This window comes from Spea bombifrons, chromosome 2 (assembly GCF_027358695.1).
Source record: "Spea bombifrons isolate aSpeBom1 chromosome 2, aSpeBom1.2.pri, whole genome shotgun sequence".
Classification (NCBI taxonomy): Eukaryota; Metazoa; Chordata; class Amphibia; order Anura; family Pelobatidae; genus Spea; species Spea bombifrons.
Genome location: NC_071088.1, coordinates 85882672 through 85906928, shown reverse-complemented (window position 1 = coordinate 85906928; position 24257 = coordinate 85882672). Strand labels below are relative to the sequence as shown.

At 37.3% G+C, this 24257-nt stretch overlaps 1 protein-coding gene and 1 long non-coding RNA gene across 6 annotated transcripts in view; both read right to left on the bottom strand.

Moving 5' to 3' along the window:
• Window positions 1-24257, bottom strand: part of GPM6B (glycoprotein M6B) — a 43642-nt gene that overhangs the window by 3258 nt on the left and 16127 nt on the right. Inside the window, exons 1-7 of one of the 5 annotated variants that reach the window (XM_053455013.1) lie at window positions 17639-17988; window positions 14003-14122; window positions 4779-4965; window positions 3313-3469; window positions 2449-2620; window positions 1883-1956; window positions 1158-1223 (exon numbers count right to left, since the gene is read on the bottom strand). In XM_053455013.1, coding sequence (XP_053310988.1) covers window positions 1158-1223; window positions 1883-1956; window positions 2449-2620; window positions 3313-3469; window positions 4779-4965; window positions 14003-14122; window positions 17639-17699 — 837 coding nt within the window. In that variant the 5' untranslated portion in view covers window positions 17700-17988. Of the gene's footprint in view, window positions 1-1157; window positions 1224-1882; window positions 1957-2448; window positions 2621-3312; window positions 3470-4778; window positions 4966-14002; window positions 14123-17638; window positions 17989-24257 lie in introns of those variants that run through there. The other 4 variants (XM_053455015.1, XM_053455014.1, XM_053455016.1 and 1 more) reach the window with 4 other exon arrangements.
• Window positions 22967-23473, bottom strand: LOC128473007 (uncharacterized). The gene is made up of 2 exons (XR_008346236.1): window positions 23140-23473; window positions 22967-23090 (listed from the first exon to the last, which is right to left on the bottom strand). It is a non-coding gene; the product is annotated as an uncharacterized LOC128473007 (long non-coding RNA).

The window sequence follows — 24257 nt, the reverse complement described above, 5'->3', positions numbered from 1 at the left end:
AGTAATCTCAACATGCAGGTTTTGGGTTTATAGTCATATTCGTAGGTGGCTCTTTAATAATCACAGGTCTTATAAGCCTGTTCGATAAATTCTTACAATGAAAGCATGTGTAATAAAGACCTAGAATGAAGATGGTCTGCAAACTCTACAATCTACACAGCCAACAAAGAATTTTTAAAAAAAATGTTTAGAATAAAAAATAAGTAGATGATGGGAAAATCTGATCTCTTCAAACCGGTTTAATTTTGTGGGGTTTTCTGGAAATCCATTATTGTGAAGAGAATACTAAATACACTTTTTCCCCCTTTTGACAGCTTTCCTTTAATATTATATTACTCCATTTAATATGCACTTTCCAATATTTTTCTTTTATGGAAAAATGACATTTTGGCCATTAACCTGGGTGGCTTCCAATTCATTCTACTAAGTGCCTTGTTTCCACTCAGGTTATCACAGAGTAAGCAAAAAGTCCCAATGTACCACAAATGAAAAATAAATCCTAAAAATCCCTCATGATGCACTTGACAAAAATCTATCATCATATTAAGGATGGTTCTTAAATCAATAAGGTAAGTTTTATTTTTTGTAAAACATATTTTAATTTTGATGTATTTGACCAGGATATATTAAATATTTATATATTAATATAGAGACACCTTTCACTTTCACAATAACATCATAAGTCTTTTGGGCCAAGTACATACCAGCTTTGCACACTTTGGTGGGACATTACTTATGGACCACAAGGCCTTTCAGTTTAAGAGTTTTTCAACAAAATATGACATTGAATGAATGTTTCATGCCATGTGCCATTTGTAAGTGAGAAGAATTTATACTGTGTGCAAGTATATTTTATTCAACATATTAAAGATCTGCAGGAGAGTTGGTTGTAGACTTATTTTCCTAATATGTAGGAATATGTATGTCCATATCATTACATGAAGGTCAATTAACCTTCTCACAATGTATATAGAAAAAGATATTTCTTGGTGAAAAGGATTGTTTTCATCATCATGATATTTAATTGTGGGGCTCATTAATGCAATAAGCAAATACTTTTTAGAGATTCCCTAAAAGAGCAGAAAAGAAAAAGATTTTACCAAAATACTGAATAATTACAGAGACTTTTAAAGAGGTGCCACAAGATGAATACGTACCAGTGCAATGACGGTAGCTCCAGCCCCAGCACAAGCCACAATGAAGAGGTGGTAGGACATGTAAAACTAGGAGAGAACACACAAACTTGAGTTTTGTGTACACAAGTATCTACCTACTCAACCATTACCCACTTATATGTTTCTTAGTTTTATGAGGAGGAGGTTGGGGGCTTTATGTGATTCTAAAACCAGACACTTTAGTCTACATTACATCACAGCTGCCAAGAGGAAATTCCAATGTGGCCACCATGAGATCAGCCAGGCATCAAAGCCGATCGTAAATGTTCATTCCTTCTGATGAAAACGTGAGGAATATTCACAATAGTTCAATTTTTCCATAAAGCTCAATTACTCTCAGCCCTTCCATGTCAATGCCTGCATAGGGCCTCAAAAGTTCTTCCAACACATTGCTTGTTGAAATCATTGGGTACCTTCCAGCCCTTAGCATCATTGATAGGCATTGTTAAAAGTTAAATTGTGCTTTTCAGATAAATGCTACATGGAATCCTGGAAATTAAGAAAATTTGAGCAAAATCATGATTTGATTGGTTCGGTCATTACTTAAGTGTTTTTAATTAATCTAGAAATGCATTTTTAAACCCCAACAGATGTACACAGAATCAAAAGCAACAGGGACATCATGTAGTGCCCTATACCAATTCATTTTAACATACAGATTTTAAAGAGCAAGATCAATCCAAACTGAAATATGTTATTATGAATACCTCGCTGGTTTTGCAGATATTCTCCAAAGCTGGTCCACATAATTTTCCGGGCAGAGCATTCCATGGAACGATACCTACGCAGAAAGCAACACAATCATCTGAATCAGCTGCTAGAACTCTTTCCTCTACTTTTCCACCCACTTCCCATCTGTGTTCTCTTGCATTCACCCACACAAAAAATGTCAAGGCAACCGTTTCAGAAATACACCTAATGTGCCAGACGGTGCTTATAGACAGATCATTTCCTTCAAGAAAATCAAGGCTGCTATGTGGTTACGTGCAATATAAATATATTTAAAAATATATCTTATTTAGAACGTAGAACATCTGGAAAATAAGAGAACGTCATTATGAACTTCCTCATGGAACATTATGATTTAAGGCATCACCACAGGACTGGCATCAGATTAGGATCACAACTTATAATTAACATTTAAAAAGCTGTTATCAATTAACAGTCAACTCGCTGCCTTCACGTTAAATTAATCAGAATAAATATTCCATGCTTTCAATACAATATATATATATTTATTTATTTTATTTTTTTTAAAAAGAAAATCTTGTACCGTATTGCCGGATGTCCACACATATCTGGTCGGCTGAAGTCGTCATATTAATAGGCAATCCCTTGAGAACTTCGCAACTTGACCACATGTTGTAGAACATGAACACGGGAACAGCAGAGAACCCAAAAACCCCAAGCCAGGCAACTCCCAGAATATAGGTCAGAAAGACAAACTGCCAACGAGAAAAAAAACACAACGCTTAGGATTCATGTATTCTACTTGACATACAAAGTATATACACACAAACAGTATCTCACAAAAAGTGAGTACACCCCTCACATTTATGTAAATATATTATATCTTTTCATGTGACAACACTGAGGAAATGACACTCTGCTACAATGTAAAGTAGTGAGTGTACAGCCTGTATCACAGTGTAAGTTTGCTGTCCCCTTAAAAATAACTCAACACACAGCCATTAATGTCTAAACCTTGGCAACAAAAGTGAGTACACCCCTAAGTGGAAATGTCCAAATTGGCCCCAAAGTGTCAATATTTTGTGTGGCCACCATTATTTTCCAGCACTGCCTTAACCCTCTTGGGCATGGAGTTCACCAGAGCTTCACAGGTTTCCACTGGAGTCCTCTTCCACTCCTCCACAACATCACTGAGCTGGTGGATGTTAGAGACCTTGCACTCCCCCACCTTCCATTTGAGGATGCCCCTGAGATGCTCAATAGGGTTTAGGTCCAGAGACATGCTTGGCCAGTTCATCACCTTTACCCTTAGCTTCTTTAGCAAGGCAGTGGTCATCTTGGAGGTGTGTTTGGGGTCGTTATCATGGGAACTAGTAGCGTTGTGCTACCAATAGGTCCAAGTATGAGATATACCAATATAAGAAGTCCTAGGTGTCAGACTGCTCACCATTCCGCTAATGCATCGTCCACAGGCTGTTGTCTTGAACTCGCTGTGCAGTTCCTTAACAGCACTGGTGGTGTAGAAACCTTCCGCCAACAGAATGATTCCGTACAAGAAGAAGAATGATGCGATTCCATAGATGACGTATTGCATTAACTGTATTCTGAAAATCAGAGAGAGAGAAAAGGCGTAAAAAATAAGACTTACCTACTTTTCTCCATCTGCCCAGCTATGATTTAGCCATTTTACTATAATATGAATATAATCAGGGCTTACATAGGACCTTCATCTGAAATCCCTGCTTCTAGACTATTTTGTAGTGAAGCCCAGCTTTTGAGTCCTATGGATGCTGTATTTCTCACATAATTAACTAGTTACAGAAAACAATGCTTTCAGCCTTCTGGAAAGGAAACATGCTTGAACATTCTTAACAATTAAAAACATGTCATACTCCAATTCTTTGAGATGGCCAATGTTGTATACATCGGTCATTGAACACTGGGTCAGTAAGGCAACGTCCCAAGACAAACAAATCCAATATTACATTGAAATACAAACATATGGCAGCTATACATTACATAAAACAGTAAAAATGTGTTGTTTAGAGGATGTAACTGTTTGTTTGTAAGAGCGTTGGGAAATGACCCTACATTAATACACTGTTAAGTCTATGTAAGGACTTTCAAAATATCTCTCTGTATTATCTATGAAGGACCAGCAGTGCACTTCTAGCTCACTGGGGTATGCCTTTCATAACGCAGAATAAAGTATACGGTTCAATGTAGAAGTCTAACCATTTCCAGGTCTAGCTATGCACAACAGGAGTGGCCGCCCTATAGATTTTACAGATCAGATTTTTAAACTCTGCTCAAGAGTCATCTAGAGTCATCTCATAGTGCCAACAGATCACCTTAACAGTAACATAATGGAACCATCGCATCACTTTTCATCACTCAATTAGCCATACATTTCTTACAGTATTATAGAAAACATGTACAAATTAATGGAGATGATGTGTATTTATATACACAAAAATTCTAAACAAAATGAGCATTTTAAGTATGTGTGAGCACATGTAATATATACAGTATCTAGTATAAGTCTGCACCTTCACAGTGGCAGACCGATACTACATGTGCCAAGAAAATATCTTCCAGTGACACATTAGACATGAATATTTCGATCATATACAAAATGAAATTGTAGCACCGGGGTAAATTACCACATTCATAACTACCAACCTAGCAAATAAATGACTTAAGCTCACGTTGGTACTTTAAAAGGACGTACCAAGAATACTTAACTGTTATATATGTAGATTTTACCGATTAAAAACCCATGTCCGGTGTTATTCCTACAGACTGTTTTCATAGCATCATAGAAATACTACAAATCCACATGATGGAATGAGTGTAGATGTTATTAAAGATCAATGTTGTACCGAGAAGCACTGGCCCGGAGCTTCTACTTACACTTCGGTCAGAAGAGCATTATCGGTAGGGCTTGTGGAGAAGTGTTCTTCAAGTATTTTTACTGTTCCTGTAAGTGCCACATGGCCGCAGCCGCAGAAGAGGGCCACTCCAGAGAAGCAGAGAATGGTGGCCACCAGTGAAGCATAAGGGACTCCTCCCAGGCATTTGATACAGCATTCAAAGCAACCTGCAGATAATAAAGCACAATCAATGAAAACAGAGCGTAGGAAACACACACACAACTGCAAGAACCGTCAGGAGCCCATGCTGCAGCTGCAAGCCATTTCCCATCATTAATAAGGATCTAGATCATTTTAGATGAACAAATGACGCAATAATATAGACCATGCAAAATCTCTATATCATTTACAAAAAACTTTCCAAAACTGCAAGCAGAGGAACAATGTGAATAACCAAGACTATGACATTATGCAAAAATACATCAAACCTCATCACCAGATTAACTAAAATGACTCTTATTTGGTCATGAAGACATGCAGTTATAAGTAGGACATCCATACCTCATACTAGGAAAAGAGGCTCCAGACCTACAAAAATGATAAGCCAACAGCTTATAGGAAAAAAACTAGGAACTTCTAATCATTGAAATTGTAAGCGCTTTTCCCCCACACATGGAATAAGCGGTAGGTTGTTTTAGAACGGGAAGTATGGGGTGCACAGGAACATCAGCCTTCCCAGCAAGGAGGTAGACAACACATATTCCCAAATATTTACACAATACTTATAGAATATAATATATTATTCTACTCATTCTAGCAGTTTGAATAAACCCCAGGAGATGCAAGTGTCCAAAAATATCTTCATATTTGCAGATTTTAGAAATGGGAACCAGTAGGTTGGGTCATACGACAACACGTACAAATCTCCTTTCAAGACTAGAAAAATGTTTGTTATCTGCCCTACAATTAATTAATATTTGTATGAAAAGTCAAGAATTAGTGGCTTATTCTAATGTAATAAATTACATACTACTTGCATGTGGTTCAGAGGAAACGCTTGCTTCCAAAACATAGCAAAAGATACTTTTACCAGAGGGGACACATTACTTACCAACATATGGCGTTTGGAATATCATTATATAGCAGATGTTTATCTTAATATACTGTACACTAAGGAGTTGGGACATAATGTGAACTACAGAACTAATGAAAACAATGAGGCATTGCTCTGTATTTCTTACAGGCTCAGCAGCTGAAAAGCCACTGCTTATGTATAGAAAAGACATGGGTCATATAAATACCGGTCAGCTTGAGTATAAATATTTTCTCGTGAGAACCAATTTGCAGCCCCCAGCAGCTAGCAAGGCCCCTTAACACGTGAGAAAAAGCTTTGAGTAACAGTAACATCATGTAAATGCATTCAGCCACCAGCATAGCCTACAAGAGTCAAACTTTGACCTTGAATTAGGTTTTATTCCACTAGTGTTGCACCCACTTCCCTAACCTACTTGACCACAAGAAGAGTGCACACAATAAGTCAACGTCCTTTCTGCTTGCGTATAATCGGCCTGGTACAACATTTCCATACCAACACACATTTCAGAGATTTATATCCCAGTGGGTCAAACCCTATTTAAGTGGTAGCAAAGTGTGACAAAGCCAATGGCGTTTCTTTGACAGGCCGTCGGCCATAAAAATGTGACAGCACCCTGAGGGTGTCCGGATGAACAGACCTTTGGTAGCTCATCAGATGAACCTTCTATGAACCTCCTGTGAGTCTTTTTGTATTATGCCTCAAGGAAGATTTATCGAGTTTGGCAATAAAAAACTAAAAACTCCCCAACAGCCAAAAGAAGAGACCACATGTAAGCGTTGTACTCTTATGCTTCTCCTCCAGTGATAACTATTATAACACTTCACACAAATGGAAGACATCCCCAAAACATAGGTTATGGTTATTTTGGGGTTATGTTCTTGCAGAACGAGAGAATAATAACCTCTATAGTGTTATTAGCACAAAGGTTAAATTAGCAAAATACAAAGACTCACATAATATAAAATTATAATAACAACACTACACACTGCCAGCATTCTCTATATTGTCACACAAACCCGTTCTATGGAAAAATAAATGCACTGCAAAAACCTAAGGGCCACATAAGTGAGAGTCTCTTCTGTATTACAGCACTTCTAAACCTATTCCACTATAATAACTGCCTATATCGCCACTTGGATATCTTGCCCATGTTTACGTTTGTAGTGGTGCACACCAAATGGGTCAAAAAAAGCCAACTCTCATTAAAGAGTCATTCTAAAGTAGACTGCAACTATACTGACGTCAAAAGCTTAGCATTCATTTATCATTATTAAATAGAATGTAGATACTTTTGACCAAGGTGGTTTGCTTACTTACACAAATTACAAAATTCCACAGAGGCAGACACACAAAAGTAAAAGTGTAATATTTTGCCGGTCTGCCTCGAGGGAACACTATTCACACACACTAGTAAAGGCTACTGTATTTGCCACAAAGCAGAAAAACAAATATACAAAAAGTTATTATGATTTTATTGGAGTTTAATAAAAAAAATCTAAACTGACCTACAGATGAGAACTATAAAAAAACAAAAAAAAAACAAAACAAGACTTACAACAAATTTGAGCAAAATACGCGCATTAGTACTTGCACGATAAATGTGCTTTAGCTGATCTGTAGACTCCAGCAATCCAGATTAGATATTTTACTGTTTGCTGATATTCATATATTATTCAGTCTTTAAAAAAAAAAAATCGGCCATCTGGTGTCTAGCGTGAGGCACAAAATCCTTGCACAAGATGTCATTTGAAGTATTGTGCTTATTTCATTATTGCGCACACTAGACCAAAAATGCTAAGCGCCTCAAATCCCTCAATTAAAAGAAGTGTCCCCTTCTAAAACATACTGATTCGCAAACAAAAATCTGGTTTCGTTTACCATGCGTTCAATTAAGTGGGTCACAGCCTAGTCATTACCTCGTCCTAAACAATGACTCTTGTGTTCGCAGACCATGATAACGCAGACACTAGAAATCATTTTATTTTTGTATAATGTATCCAGCCACACTGCACTGTTTCTTCATAACTAGAACATACTGTCCTAATTTAGTTATGGAAATCAGAGAGAGAGAGAGACACACAAAAAAAAAACCCCAAAAAAAACCAACGCCCTCAGAAAGAACAAAAAAGCTAAATAAATCAGACATGCTTGTATTGAAGACTCCTGACCGCTTCAATAAAATTTATATTAAATAAAATAAAAAAATAAATATTTATATATATAATATCCGTTTCAAGAATCTATCTAGCACATATGGACCCAATACCTCTTATGCTAAGAAAACAGAAATAAACATCATGTGAGTTGCCGTTTCTCCCCAGCATGATGGTTACCTGTTGTTCGATTCACTTTGTTGAAGTCTTTAGGCCGTTTAGTACCAAATGGTGCAGGGTAGAGACTTTTTCGAGGAGGCAGTATCCAAGGCAACTACCGTGCAAACATTGTACTGCCTTACAGTAGGAAATAGCTAAATGTGCTAATACCAATGTTCCCTTGTGAAAGCATCAATTCGATGTGCTGGCCTTCAAGTCAGATCACCACTCAACAGGTCATTACGAGACAAAGCACATTTGTGCTTTTATGTAGTTAGCAAAGACTCACAGCAATTCATAAAGCCTTCACATATGCCCCATAATATTATATATATATATATATATATATATATATATCTCAAATTGTTTGTGGTGTAGACAAATGTCCTCTCCCACCAAAGCTCCTAGACATCCTTGGAAAGTTTAAGAATTATCAATTCGTAAATTTAGTAGCATAGAAGTTCCTTTTGGCACCATCTAAATTCTGAGGGTGTGCCCATGAAGTACACTTTAAAACCATAAACTATGCACGGGCTTAACTTGGCTGAGATCGGTATGGTTTTTACAGAGCCTGCTTACATTGGTCGCCCCTATCAGTAACCATCACTCGAGGCATAGATAACACGGTCCCATAAACAGAACAGTCGTCTCTTCTTCATTAACAGGTATGAGCTGGCTCCCCCCTTACTCTTAAGAAATAGTAGATATAACACAACAGATTTAAAAGTACCCAAGGAACACATACATATAGAAGGACTTAAGCTCTCTGCAACTGAGACATTACAACATGCTTAGGAAAGCCCATTTTAGCTCATGTAGAATTTCAACAACAGGGCATAGTTAGAGTAAAATAGCACAATGAACCGAATGTCAACATTTAGCTCAGTGTTTGGTGGCCTATGGCAGCATTCATGCGCTTCAAAAAAGGGCTGGCTTGATCGTCTTCATCAGGGACCTGTTATCTCTGAGTCACTTAGCAATCAGCTTCATATCAGATATCCTTTAGACTAAATTGGATCCAATATCCAACCCATGGCAAGGTAAAACCCTTCTATGTCCAGTTCTTCAGCCAAGTGCATATATAATCATAAACTGGCAAATCAAATGCCTACAAAACAGATATAAGTAGGTTAAGTCAATAACAATAATCAATAACAATTAGGCACTTTGTCGTGGCCATAAAAAGCTTTCAATTACCTTTTATTACTAGACAATATAGATAACACGCAGACTTAGAGATAATAGATATGTATGATTCCTCCAGGGAAAGGGAAATTACATTTCAAAACCCTCTCATTCACAGCCGAGCAGCAGGTTACAGAATGGCTTGTAATAACATGTGATGCTACTGTTTATTCAGGTTTACGGGGAAAAAAAGCTAAATTCAGTCTCAACCCAACGAAGCTTTTTAATACAGTCTATAAATCATATCACATTTTATCGCAAATCAGAGTAAAATATGAAATGCTCAGGACTGCTTGTCGTATGGCGAGCTGTGCAACCTACAAGCCTAACACCAATCAGTAAAACTGATTTATTATTATGATTTCTATAAAACTGCATATTTCTGAATAATTAGATGGAGATCAAAGATCAGTATAGCATCTGGCTTCATGTCATCCCATGGTCTAATTTCTAACTATAAGGAATGATTTTTTATGCCAATTAATATTTAATGTTTAAAAGTAAGAACCCAAATACTGCAGTCAATTAAGCCTAGACACAGTCAACCCCATATGATCTATACACAGTATCCTGCCAAATGGCTCAAAAATAAAACAAAAAAACACAGAGAGGCTCCCTTTGGGACGCGTTTCCTTGCTAAAAGGATCTGGTGTGATGGGATGGAATAATAAACGCCAGGGCACAGTAGCTGTCCCAGGTGGCTAGCACCATCTGGAAAATCTTTTCCACCTCTCACTTAAGTCTGATGCGGTTGCCTGATTCCCTTCGTTTGAGTTATTCATTTATGCTACTCATGTAACATTTTCAAAACATTTTATTCAAGAAGCTGAATTGCAGGTCATTTTTTGAAGGTGAGTGGAGAACTACCAAATAACCGCTAGCTTCCAAGAGATGAAGGACACATTTGGCAGTTTCCCAAGGCGAGCCTGCAAACCTGTTTATTCCCTATATAAGGATAAACCATCATCATTTGGATGAAGAGCTGTGTATTACACCGTACACGTGCAATGTGTGGTGTATACGTGTGTGTATGTTCATGGTATCTTTAGTAGGGCCAGCAATAAAACAATGATATTAAAAGGGTCAGATGCACCCCCAGTTCCCGTTGGCCATGCATTGGAAAAGTAATTCATGTACGTTTCAGCCGCCGGCAGAGAAATGGCTACAAAGAGGCAAAAGCATGCAATAATGCAATGTATTGCCCATCCCTTCCATTTCCAGCCCCATTCATATCCTTTTCACAGCATTGTACATTATACAAAATGGAGGCCGCGATAGGTTCTCTGTGTAAAGAAAAGTTTCTGGTGCATGGCTAAAATCCTTCGTCTTTAGATAGGCCTTCCCGGTATAAATGTATCTATAAATATCTCTATATATCTCTATATATATATTATTTTTTTAAAATATTACACATCCCCAATAAACTCCCACTAAAAACGACCCTGAATAGAAAGTCCAAAGTAAAAACACATCAATGTCTCATGCTTTGAAAGACCATTTTGTCCAAAGCATCACCAGAACCCCTTTTGTTCAACGCAGCAGAATAAAAACATTTTTGTCCTCAGGCTTGTGAACAGCCGTTGTCATAGAAACACGTTAATAACGGCCCAGCAACTTGCTCAAAGCTGCCTGTGATCCTGGCTGCAGATTTAACACATTTGCAGGAGGGGGGCAGATAAAGCTGGGGGGCCAGATTACTCTTAAAGGGAATCCGGGCAATTTCATTTACATATAAGATGCAACTGGAGGTTTCAGCCAAGCTAAAAGAAATTCAAAGATGTAATTACATGAAAAAAAGGAAGAAAATGCTCTATGTTAAATACATAGAAAACCATAGCAACACACAGGTAACTTTTGATGAACTAAGTGCTTTTTTTTCCACTTATTTATTTTAATTACAATAGCAGAACTCCTTTTGTGAGAAATACCCAACACCACCACCCAAAGATGCATGCCAAGTATTTCCCAACCATAAAATAATAATGATAAATAATAATAATAATTACACTCTTCTGATATATATATAGTCAACACAATTGATATTTATAAAGTTTAGTATGTAATGATTTTCTCCCCTTTCTGAATAAACTTCTCTGCTGTCAAGCAGTGTTTCGCTCCTCAAGGTTCTCAGGAAGTGCAGGATGGAATCACAGTTCTGGGCTTTTCATATGCAAAGCTGGGAAACCAGCAAGTTCACAAAAGACGAGCCAAGATAGTACCCACCCGAGGCAGCCTTTTGTTTTTAAACAAAAGAAGCCACATTTTAGCCAGAAAAAAAAAAATTATGCCGATTTAAATTCAAATATTTGTCGTTTTTTTATGAGCATAACTGCCTTCCCCAGTTGAAAAATACCTTGAGCACTCTAAATGAATGGTCTAAGTGGCCCCTTAGAGGGCGAGAGATCAATCCAAGTGTCACAGAAATCTCAAACTCTATTATACTTTTTGTTTTTATGTTTATTTTTTTTAAAGTGAACACTGCCTGGTTGTTGATCTGCCGAGACGTTGATATACGTCACATTACTGTATTTTCTGTCCTGGACCTGTGGGTATCTTGTCAGCAGCTGGTGGTACGTCCATTTTAATTTTTCTATTGAGCTTTTTTACTCCCAAAATGTTCTGCTAATTTATACTCACTAACTGCATCACACCAAAAACATGGGAATTCATACAGGGATCCTGGGTGCATTTAGCACTCCTTCTGATTTTAATTAGAGTGCTTTCCTCCACAGTGATTGGCTGCATGGAGACAAAACTGGTGGGAATCCGTCATTTTCAGATTTCTTTTTTATTATTGAACAAAGTAAAAAAAAAATACAAATTAAAGCATCTACTGAGTGTTTGAATATACATTCATGCTTGGCGCTGGGGCAGTACAGAACAGTTAGCAAATATTGGTTAAAAAAAAAAAAAATAAAAAAAAGCACTGCTACTAGGAGTGTTCTCATTTAAGCAAAAATAACTTCGCTCTAAAGAGGAGAGACCTGCTAGTATTTAAACTATTTCATCCGCAGATGAAATCAGATACTGCTTGAGAGAGCGCATACATATTTCCTCCGCATCTGTCACACAAAATCCCTCGCTTTCAATGAATCATTGCTCTTTTTCCAAACTAATCTAATAGGGAAAAATGTTTCCACTGTTATTTAAAATGGGGGGAAATGGTAATAAGAAAAAGGCACTCATTATATATATATATATATATATATATATATATATATATATATATATATATATATATATATATTTTCATATATATATATATATATATATATTCATATATATATATATTCATATATATTCATATATATATATATTCATATATATATATATATATATATATTCATATATATATATATTCATATATTCATATATATATATATTCATATATTCATATATATACATATATTCATATATATATATATATTCATATATATATATATATATATATATTCATATATATATATATATTCATATATATATATTCATATATATATATATATATATATATATTCATATATATATATTCATATATATATATATTCATATATATATATATTCATATATATATATATATATATATATATATATTCATATATATATATATTCATATTCACACATGCTGTGTGAATGCCTCGTTTAGACATCAATTGGAGGAATAATCAAATACTGGGACTGACCATAACATAGTAAAACTAACATTAATGCTCAAAAATGTATTTCTACCAAAGACATTTAAATGTCCACCCAAGAACAGCTAATGGCGGTGGTCATTATTCCCTGCAAGGTGCCCATATGGATTTGTGATTCTACAAGAATACATTTCTCATCATATGAAAACTAAAAGAGTCGATACACTTTCTTCTAATAACATACTTAATGTAGGTGTACACGTGGCATGATTAGAAGGAAGGGCCATCCAAATACTTGTGCAATAAATGTATTAGGAAAAAAAAAAAGTTTCTAGCTAAAGCAATAGCTCATTCAGGTCAGTGAGGCTAAAGACATCAGCTTTTGTTATGCAGACACGATGGTTGATAATTACATAGTCAATGGCCGACCCTAAAACTTTTCGACAATAGTTATCAGGCTGGGAAGGCAGGGCTTATCCTGGGTCTCCCTTCTTTAGCTCTAACGTTACATCAATACATGTTTCCCTAAATTCAATCTATAACACATGGTCGGAGAAGTGGAGAAACTCCAAGAGACAGAGAAAGAAAAATAGAAAAGAGAAACACTTTAATCAAATGTGATAAGAGTTTTTTTCTCTCAATTTAACAGCATTTTAAAACAAAATTAGAAACCTTCACAATGCAACACCTCATCCTAAAACAGTGGATCCAAAGGACCTCACGTTAAATTTAACTTGCTTCTAAATTTGAAAATCTAGAACCTCCCTCAAAGTGAATTAAACCAACAACCCCCACCCAACTCATTTGTTTAGAGGCATCTTCTTTATTCTACATTTCTGCTATTGTCATCTACTAAAAATACAATGCAACAAAACATTACGAGCATAGTTATTGGAAACTTTTCAGGTTTAGAGCGTAACTATGTATTCATCTATGAGGCACAAATCAAGTGTAGCTCGAAATCTAAACAACTACTGGCAAACATGAGTTATCAGCTACTGTGTCTGCACTCAGATCACCACCCCGGCCCATTAGTTACCTTGATTCCCCAAAGGACCCTCACTGCCTCTCACTGTTGGCACTTGATGGTACTGCTGTGGCCTTGAACTCCCGTACATCCAGTGGTACCTGCCAATTTCCATTTCTGGTCTGCTGTGGGCTGCCAATTTTAGGTGGTAAAAAGTCAGTGTTCTCCAGCATTGGATTAGGTCAATTCCACATTTGGGTTATTTTTTTTTTCAGCTATGGATATATTAGTTAGTTAAAGCATAAAAAAATATTTTTGTACATAAGGTTCACAAAAGCAGTCTATCGAGATCTGCGTAGATTGCAGTCTGCTGAAAGTCAACAATATTGGATAGACCTGTGTTCACACAGATGTGTTTTTAAAAAGACACTCCTACATGAAATGAGAGCACAACATTGCATTAAGTGATCGCTTTGGTACTTTATTCGCTACTCGGGTAAATATCTGCGTCTCCTGGCTACATTTGTTAGGAGAAGCATGCTTATTAGAAGCCGTCAACTGCCCCTCATATCCGCAGGGTATGGGTGGAAATAGGGTCAAACATATTTGTGTTATGTATTTGCAAAGGTAGGCAAATCCACCTTGACAAAAAAGGTCTGAAAATTATCAATATGTAGCATCATTTAATATCGACTTTAGATTTGCATCCCAATTCAGTGTTGTGATAACAACCCTGGATGGCTTATCTTCTTCTCTAAATACCATGCAAAATCATGGCTCAGTCTGTTCATATTAGAGCCCTTTAATTTCCCTAAAGATAAAGCAATTAGTAGGAAAGGTCAATGCACTGAACAAAAATGAACAGGCACAAACTATGACCCCAAATCTTCTAGAGTTCTGGGCAAAAGCACAACATCACCTAGCCAGAAGAGCGTTACTACATAGACTTATTATTCTTTAAGAGTTCAAGTTATACATATCTTTCGGCCAATGCATTTCATACAAATTTCCCTTCATTTTGCTCATGGTTTTCAGTTGAAGATCCACTTGTAGGAAGGTTTTACACTCATACAAACTACAACACTTACTAATCTTTACTCACACAACATGTATTGGGGGTTTACTAACAACTGAATTTTAAAAAAAATAAAAAGTTAAGGGGGGTCAAAAAAAAACTATGAAAATAAAAATAAAATTACGATTGGGAATAGAAGGCGCCTATGAACGGACAATGCTCATATTTTATGAAGCATACAGATTCATCATTTAGTTAGCCCCACCATGTGTTTTTATCCCACTGCTTCTAAAAATATTTTTAGGTTAGTAAAGCGTGGTAATTGAGATGATTGCAGGAAAATTAAAATGTTCAGGGAATCAACACTTTAATTACGTGTAAATGCCATAAAATGAAAGCATACATCACACAAAATCATTAGAAATGAGGGTGGTTTGTGGATTGGTTTACCAAACTGCATACAAACAGTTCATACAAACGTGTGGATTAAACAAAATGATCCAGCTTTTACAGTGTCCAGCAAGAACATGAAAGCCGTATTGCTCCTTAGGATGATGACGGGACATGCAAGATCAAAGCTGCAAAACGGAAGCACTTCTTGATTTTGGCTCCTATCTAGGAGTTATATGATGGAACCTAATAAAATTCAAGATGATTTACACTTGAAAGCATCATGTCAGCCTTCTGCACAGGCAATTAGGGTATGTATGTCCGCTCACGATGCATGACTTCCAGATTTGGTCTTTGCTGCACCTGGCACTGGCAAACTGATCAGCCTAACCTGCCAGATCATGGTAGCGGGTAGGGCGAGAAAGTTTCTGGTTACACAAGTCCACATATTTTCCTTATGCCTGCAGCAAGTCCCTACACCTTATCACAAAAAATACCTAATCATGGCTTCTAATGTAAAGAAACCTTAGTACGTTTTTGGATTAAAGAGGCAATATACTAATTCTTTCCTAACTAAGCGCCAATTTCTCTCAATCCATCTGAACAATACTTTGCGTAAGCAATGCACTTCTGCTGCTGCCGCCACTGCTTTCATTGCAGCCTAAAGTGTTAATGAGAAACACATCTAGCACTTTCTGTATGTATTGCTTTATACATTACCCATAGGAAGAGGAGAAGTTTGAAAATAGCTGCGCACAACGATCTTTTATTTAAAATAAAAAAAAGGAAATCCTAGACAGAAGGCAATGTCTATGGAATAAGATGTCTTTTGTTTGCCTCTAACACTTATGACGCTCATACTTCATAATAAAAATAACCACAATGTTCTTTTTCTTCCCAGCACATTTAAAAGGTTCCTTTGATCAGTGCATTAAGAAATGAAACTTTGAGTTGAACTAAAATTTTACTTGACGCACCTCTGAATTACAAAGTGAAGATTAATTTGAATTCAGATTTGTTGCTTTTTGTACGTAACAAACCATGTACGCTACTAGCTTGGGCTACGTGCGCCACTAGATTTCAGCCCCTGTAATCAAATTTCAAAACAAGAGATGTGTTGCACGGCACGTCCTTGTGGCAAGCGTTGAAGAGTAATAGGTGGAGGTTTAAAAAACACCACTTTCTTGAAGTCCAGGTAAAATTTGTGTATTAATCGGAATGTGCAAGTATTATACTACATTTTACAATAAGAAACAAGCAAAAGTAAAGCCATGTGCAAACCTGTACTACAGCGCAACTACCTAACAGCAATAACAGACTGAAAGTCTTCTTTGTTTCTTATAATAAACTTTTTTCTCCTGATGGGAGACTAAGTTGGATTCTTAATGCTGGATGAATCATGATCACGGGACAATGAAAATTAGTAAACCTCCCAGTCAATAATCTAAAGCTTTGCACCTTGGGACTGCTGACTGTGATCTATGTGATTCCATATAATATGTCAAACAGCAACAAGCAACTCACTTCTTTTAAATAAGGTGACCTGTTCCTTAAAACCCACCCGACATATAAACTCTTTTTCTTTATTACGCATACACGCGTATGTATTGCATGTGTGTTTACACACACAGCCAATATCAGATTGAAAGGGATCATTTATGTATACAACTACATAAACAGATTACAAGCTCTCTAAAAACACGATTTATTATCAGGTCAATGAATTGTGACCAAAAGGCATCGCATAAACCGTTATGGCAAAGTGATGGCGTCATTTATTTTTCATAGGAATCCGAAATGCAACATGGCTCCGAGTTGCTAAGAAACCATTTCTCTGAAAAAAAGACCCACTCCTCCTGTATATGATTTCACATGCTAAACAACGGTGTCGTATCACTAAGATGCAGAAACAGTTTAAAAGCTGACAAGAAAAACTGGCGTATGTTGGAAATAAGAAAGGCTTACAATGTAACTGTAAAAGGACAAATATTGTCACAAAAAGTGACAAATATATAATCTGGTTTAACAGAAGTCAATTGTAACAATTAACGTAAAGAATGGAACATTACCATTTGTTGCTCATAAAAACCTTGATCAACTAATGGCGTTACTATTGCATACTATAAAAGGCACTGAAAGTCATTTGACATGCTACACAGGATTCAAAACACAACCATGCATTATCAACACTATTTACTAAGCTCAACATATAGTGAAAAAAAAGCAAATAGCCCAAGACATAATGACCTGAGCCTTCTAGCTCTCACTGAAAGGCTGTATACAAGAGCTGGCTCTCCGGGTACCTTTTTTGTCTTGGCTTTGTTCTGTAGTTTCCTCCGTAGCAGTTTCCATGGTTGGCTTCATCCCATGCACCAAAAATGCTTTTTAATTCCCCCTCCACCCAACACTTTCTTCTTGTCCTCTTGCCTCGCTCTGGGCTCCTTCCCCTGCCTCCTAGTTACAGCTGCAGTGATTAAGTGGCTCTGTTCTCTCCTACAGTAGATTACAGTCCTCCACAAGATGCAGACTTGTCAGCTTCAATTCTGCTCTGCCTACTGGTCCTCCAAGATTTATGCCAGAAAGCGGTAATACGTCATGCAGAATCCCTGCTACAAAATGGCCTTTCTGTGCTTGATTGTACTCAGACTTGTTATGCTGCTGAATCTAGAGTGGGGGAAAAAAAAGCTGCTGCCTCTCCCCTCCCCCCACCACATGTTCTGTCCCTCTTCATTTGTCCAAAGACCCTCTACTCCCTCCCTGTATAAATCTGATCAATTCTCAGAATATAACAGACATGTGACACTACAACAGGGAATACATTATTGAGGAAGAAAGTGAACGTCTACAGTCACATGGTACATTTAAGTGGGAACCCTTCCTCATTATATGTCAGATCATGTCCCTGATCGTACAGTCTGCTTCCCCACAGCATCACTTTATACTTACTAGCCTGATTATCCCCTATATCCTGCGTTCTTAAGCAAGACTGCCTTGAGCCGTTTTAGATCTCCATCATTGGGAGATGATAACGAGGACATTTCATGACCGGCACTATACACAAATTTCACAAGGTTGTATCATTTTAAAATCGACTGCGTCCCAATAATTGCACATAAACATAAAAAATATACAGAACGCAAAACAGCACTAGAAATAGTACTAACAGAAAATGAGAAATTACGGCGTGATTCACATGGATTTGGTAGGTGCTATAAGCCCATTTTAGATCTGAACATTCAGCAGCCAAGTGAGAATTTGACATTTACCCCCCTTTTATCGAATGATACTACATCTTTTTGTAGAGGGGCCCAGAATGACACTATAAAAACCAATGAGTGATAATTACGCTTTGCTAAAAGTTATAATCTCACACTGAATAATGGTTATTTTGAAGAAAGAAGAAGAAAATGTGGAATGGACTTTGTACTACTAAAGTCCATCTGTTTTTTCACTCCAACATAGATCTTACTATAACGCTTAGGCAACCATAATTAAATGTTTAAATTAATGGGAAAAATGTAGTGACTTCACCCATCATATAATATTCAATATCTACAGGCAAGATAAAGACCCTGCCTTTGTGTAATTGCATTGGAATGCATCCTAAAATGCTGGCTGGGTAGCTGGCAACCGTGTGTCATCAGACATGCAAAAAGTTAATCAAACGGCCATTAACTCAAGCTTCAGCATCCTTAAATTTAGATTTTGGAGAGGAATTCAACAGTTCGAACAGATGAATAATAAATGTCAGTGAAAGAATTAAAAATACCTAATTAGAGGCAACGGTAAACACTGAGACGCTGAAATTCATCTTTTCCTATCAAATCAAAAGCCGCACAAAAAAGAACCTTCAAGCAATCAAACAGATGGCTAGGAAGAGAAAAAAAAACACCACAGAGCTTCCGTGGGCGATGATCGCTTAAAATCAGAAGGCGACTAGCAGAGGTGATCCAAACTGTGAAGCAGGAAAGAGATGCTGCCACATATTTTACTGCCACAAGAGCCCTTAAGTTAATGTGAATACCGCTAAAGGGGAAAAAAGATTTTTCTCCTGGAGTATAAAATACATTACAGGATATGGCTCTGTATATTATCACTGACAAAAAGCTGGGTTTCTCTCAATCTATTCCAATCATCTTCCTTTATCTGCAGACAAGAGGCTGCCTTACTCGTGTGATATTTTGGGTGGCTTTCCACGTTCAAACACTGAGCTGACTCTTTATGGCAATGCTAATGAAGTCCGTTTGCTCCATAGTCTTTCATTAGTCAGAGTGTCCGGCTGGGTGATTAAGACTCAGCCGTTCTCTTGTGTTCCATAGGCAGCATGGTCAGAATGTTTGTCTACTAGGTTGGACAGAGCTACAATGCATTCACAGCTAATATGCAGCTGTCTGAAAACATTATGCAAAAGCTGGTGGGAGTTCACCTTTGAACCTTCGCCATAAAACTCAAAACTGTCCAAAATGCCAAAAGGAACAGAAGAGCAGATCTGTGTAGTTGCCAGATGGGCATATGATAGTTCTGATTTAATAGTTTTTTTAAAAAAAAAAAGTTTTATTGTGTGTTTTACTGGTAATCCACACAGAGAAAATAATGTATATGGAGTAACGTGGGATTTAGGAACAATTTATTCATTGACTGAAACCTTTATGTTCTCTAAGTATTTTTATGAATCCCCTTACTGTTAATGCAACAAGGGTGAACAGTACACATTGGAATTTTTCAAATGTGTTTTGGCTTGCTTTTTACTGGTCACCTGCCATAAATTGTCCCCTGCGTTGAATGTTGCCAGTCCTTCCATGACAGCGGTAAACCAGAACATTAAGAAGAGCTGCCTGGGAAAGCAAATGCTGGTGTGGGGTAGTACACTGTCCCCTCACTGCCTTCTTAAACTGTTAAGGAAATCCTTACCTCTTGGAAACCTATTCATCGAATGGTGTCCTGAATAGGATGAGGGTTTTTTTGTTGTTTTGTTTTGTTTTTTTAACGCTACCTCCATAATTCTCAGAATAAACCATTTTGCGTACTTCTCCAATGCAAGATATGTTCATGCTGTCCCACAGAGATACAACTTGCCAAAACTATTGTCCTCAATCGGCTGTGGAACCCATTTGATTTGGGATCTCCATTGATATATGTAAAGCTGGGCTGAGCCATTACGAGGAAAAGATTTTAGGCGTTTCTGGAACAGTGTGTGGTAGCGTAAATAAGTGGTGTAATATACATTATGCACAGTTGTCTCGACATTGACTAGTGGTAGATGGAAAGCCATAGGGAATTACTGAGTAATATGCAGTTCTGAAAAATGACTTCAAGGAGAATGTAAAAGTTTGGTGACTAACAAACAGGTTGTTCCAAGCCATGATGTCCTCCAATACTGGAAAGAACCAATAATACAGCAACGCTTTCATTCATTCCTGGTTATCTGTGGACTAAGAAGAGAGTAGAAACCAGCAGGAATTTCCAGGAAAGTACGCCAAATGTGTTCTAACTGAACCATACATGCCAAGATTGTGGCCTGTTCTACTACATGTATTCCAGTAATTAATGTTTTATATAGCGCCATCATATTCCATACTACTATACAATAGGTAGCCAGGACATAGTTAGTATATAACATTAACACAATTACTGGAGTCAATTCTGCAGAAGATAAAGAATGTTTAAAATCTGTAGGGAGAATAATACTCAGCTGGGTAATGTAGCGTGTTTTAAGCCAAGACACCAACCAAGAAATGTTATGACAACCCATAAATAGCAAATTAGGATGACTCTTTGTTTAAAGTTGCCATAGCCACAAAGACGATCATGCATTTTAGCCGTTACAGAATGCATTCTTTACACATATATTAGTATTGACATGCAGATATGTTATATGGATGTGAAAGCGGTCATACCTCCCAACATTTAAGCGATACCAGCTGTGTGCACATATACTGAACAGACAATTGTGACGCCAACACATTGGTCTGGTGTGCAGTGTAGATTAGCCGTCCATTTCATAAATGACCACTTGGTGCAAGAACACACAAAAAAGAAAGAGCACTGCTGACATGTTCCAGCAAAAAAAAAACATTTGGGGGCATTGTATAGCAGGCAGTGCCACTAGTCCACTGTTTATATAGTGAGAAATTAAAGAAAAGCCAACACGCTCCAAGGTACTGGGGGCCGGAGGACCATATTACAGTAGCCAGTGAAGCCACTTGCCAACCGTGCGGCCATAGGCGTGAGAAAATCACAGGGCCTATCTGGCCACTTCAAAAATAAAGGACTAAGTCTATGGCATGCTGAATGTCATCACAGCTGTTGGAGAACTCCAATGTATATTATTCTGGAGTCCTCCTGCAAGTTATACTCAAAGGGTGGCATCCATCGAGACCTATTATCTCAACTTGTAACTAAGGTTTTAGGCCATGTTTAGGCAGCTGTTTTTCTTTTGTTTTTGTTTTTTAGTTCAATCTAAACCATTTACCATATCTCATCTCTTTCCATGGTAGCATTGCTATGGTAACATATCCATGGCAACTAGTGAATTGCTTGTAGATGTTCAAGGACTTTTATTGATTGTTTCTATGATGATTTTAGTAGCTTATTTCTCGCTTATATAAGGGAATGCCATTGGAAAGTGTATAACCAATATTTAATTTGCTTTATTTTTATAATTAGTATCTTCATTTTTGACCACCACTTCCACAACGTGGAACAAAAGCTTCCCAAACAAAAGTCAATGACGGGTGCCAAAGTACTAAAGCTACAAATCTAAACACAAACAACGCAATTGCATATGTAGAAATTCAGATATTTTCAGAGCTTTTTGGAATACTTTCTTGGTTACTGATATTGACAACTTGTTTATTGTTTATATATTATCTACTCTTTAGGCCTTACTCTACCCCATCACCAAGATTCATAGATCCATTTCTAACTTTTGTTCTTTCAAGTCTCCTAATGCATCTTCCACACAATGACTTCCTTATTGAGGTGACTCGGTGTTAACACAAATAAACAAAACTAAAATCTTCATATTTTATTGCACAGCATGTTATTTTGTGATTAAGTGACCATTTCCTTTTTCTGTTGTGTTGCGTGTAAGGGCTGCCATTTCACTTCATGTTTGCAACTGGTGGATTATCAGTTTTACAAAGAAACTATACAGGTTTCCACAATCTATAGCGCTAGAGACAGATGTGATGGTCAGGTGCAGTGGCGGAACTTGTGAGTTAAGCACCCTGGAGCAAGGAAGCTTGTATAACACAATTATAAATAAATCAGAACAAATAAAACAAATTTAAATAAAAAAGGGTTTTTTATAAAATTTTTACAATCATTAACTTCAAAACATAAAACATTTTAAGCAAAGAATTCGTGAGAATTTAAGGGACTTGCAAGAGAATTGCAAAACCAGGGCCAAAAAAGCATAGTTGGAATAAGAGATGATGAGACTTTTTTTTGGCTTCGGTTTGAAATTCTCCTACAATTCTCTTTAAATTCACTAAGCTTGTCCCGTATATGTAGCAACCAACCCCCTCCTTGATGTCTCTACATATCTATGTTTTTTTATCAGCCCTCTTCTTTAGCTCTCTTGTATTTATTTAACCCTCCCAATTTCGTGTTTTTATTATTATTTCCCTTCCTTATGTCTTCCACTATCATTTTTCTTTAGGAAAATCCTCCTTGCTTTGACTTGGTTTAACTCACGCCATTACATCTCCCCAATGTTTTAAATCTCACCATTATAATACTCCCCAACATTTTCTTCCTGGATCCCAGGACAAAGTCGGTGGGGCCACACATGCTGCGTGACCCTGCAGCATTGAGCTTTAGGCTACTCAGAACAGATACTGGGTAGTTTGGAGCTCATTTACAAGCATTAAGGCTATGTGTGTCTTAGACATACACAGTTAAAACACAATGCTGCTTGTGCACAGTGTAATGCACTGTCCATAAGCAGTATATTTATGCCCAAAAAGGTCCAGGGAAATTCAGGACTGTTGACAGGTATGCCATTTCATCTCTCTCCTGCCATATTCTCACCCTGTCAGATTTCTTGAGCCAGCTTCCTGTAAAATCCGTCACTATTTTATACCCAGTCCAGTGTGATATCCACAGGCAGCTCTCAGATCCCCTGCCACCTGTATTATGCCTTACACACAGCCCGCTGCCAGATATACACCATTCTAACGAATCCCCCAAACCCCGTCATATGCTTTTCTCTCAGGCCTGACACATAACCCCTAGTCATAGGTGCCCACAGCTCCTGTATCGTAATCTGTTTTCTTTTATACTTGCTTACATTATTTTATACAGCAGCACTTACATACACACTATTCATGTTTACACAGACATACTCACAAATTCACATTTACATACACACGTATATAAATGCATCTTTAATCCATTTCACATTTTTACACCTGCTTTATACATAATCCGCACGCACACACGCACACTCTAACATACGCTACATGGACAAAAGTATTGGGACATCTGACCATTACTCCAACAGGGACTTTTATGGCATCACTTTCTAAATACATAGACATTAATCTGTAGTTGGTTCCTCCTTTGCAGTTATAACAGCTTCCACTCTTCTGGGAAGGCTTTCCACAGGATTTCAGTGTTTCTGTGGGAAGTTTTGCCTATTCATTTAGTAGAGCTTTTGAGAGGTCATATACTGATGTTGGACGAAAAGGTATTGCTCGCAATTTCCGTTCCAGTTCAGCCAGTCAGAGGTCAGGGCTGTGTACTCAAGTTCTTCCACGGCAAACTCATCCAACTATGTATTTATCAACCTTGCTTTGTGCACTGGGACACAGTCATGCTGGAATAGAAAATGGATTTCCCCCAAATCTTCCACAAAGTTGGAAGCATAGCATTGTCCAAAATGTCTTGGTGTGCTGAAACATTAAGATTTTCCTTCAC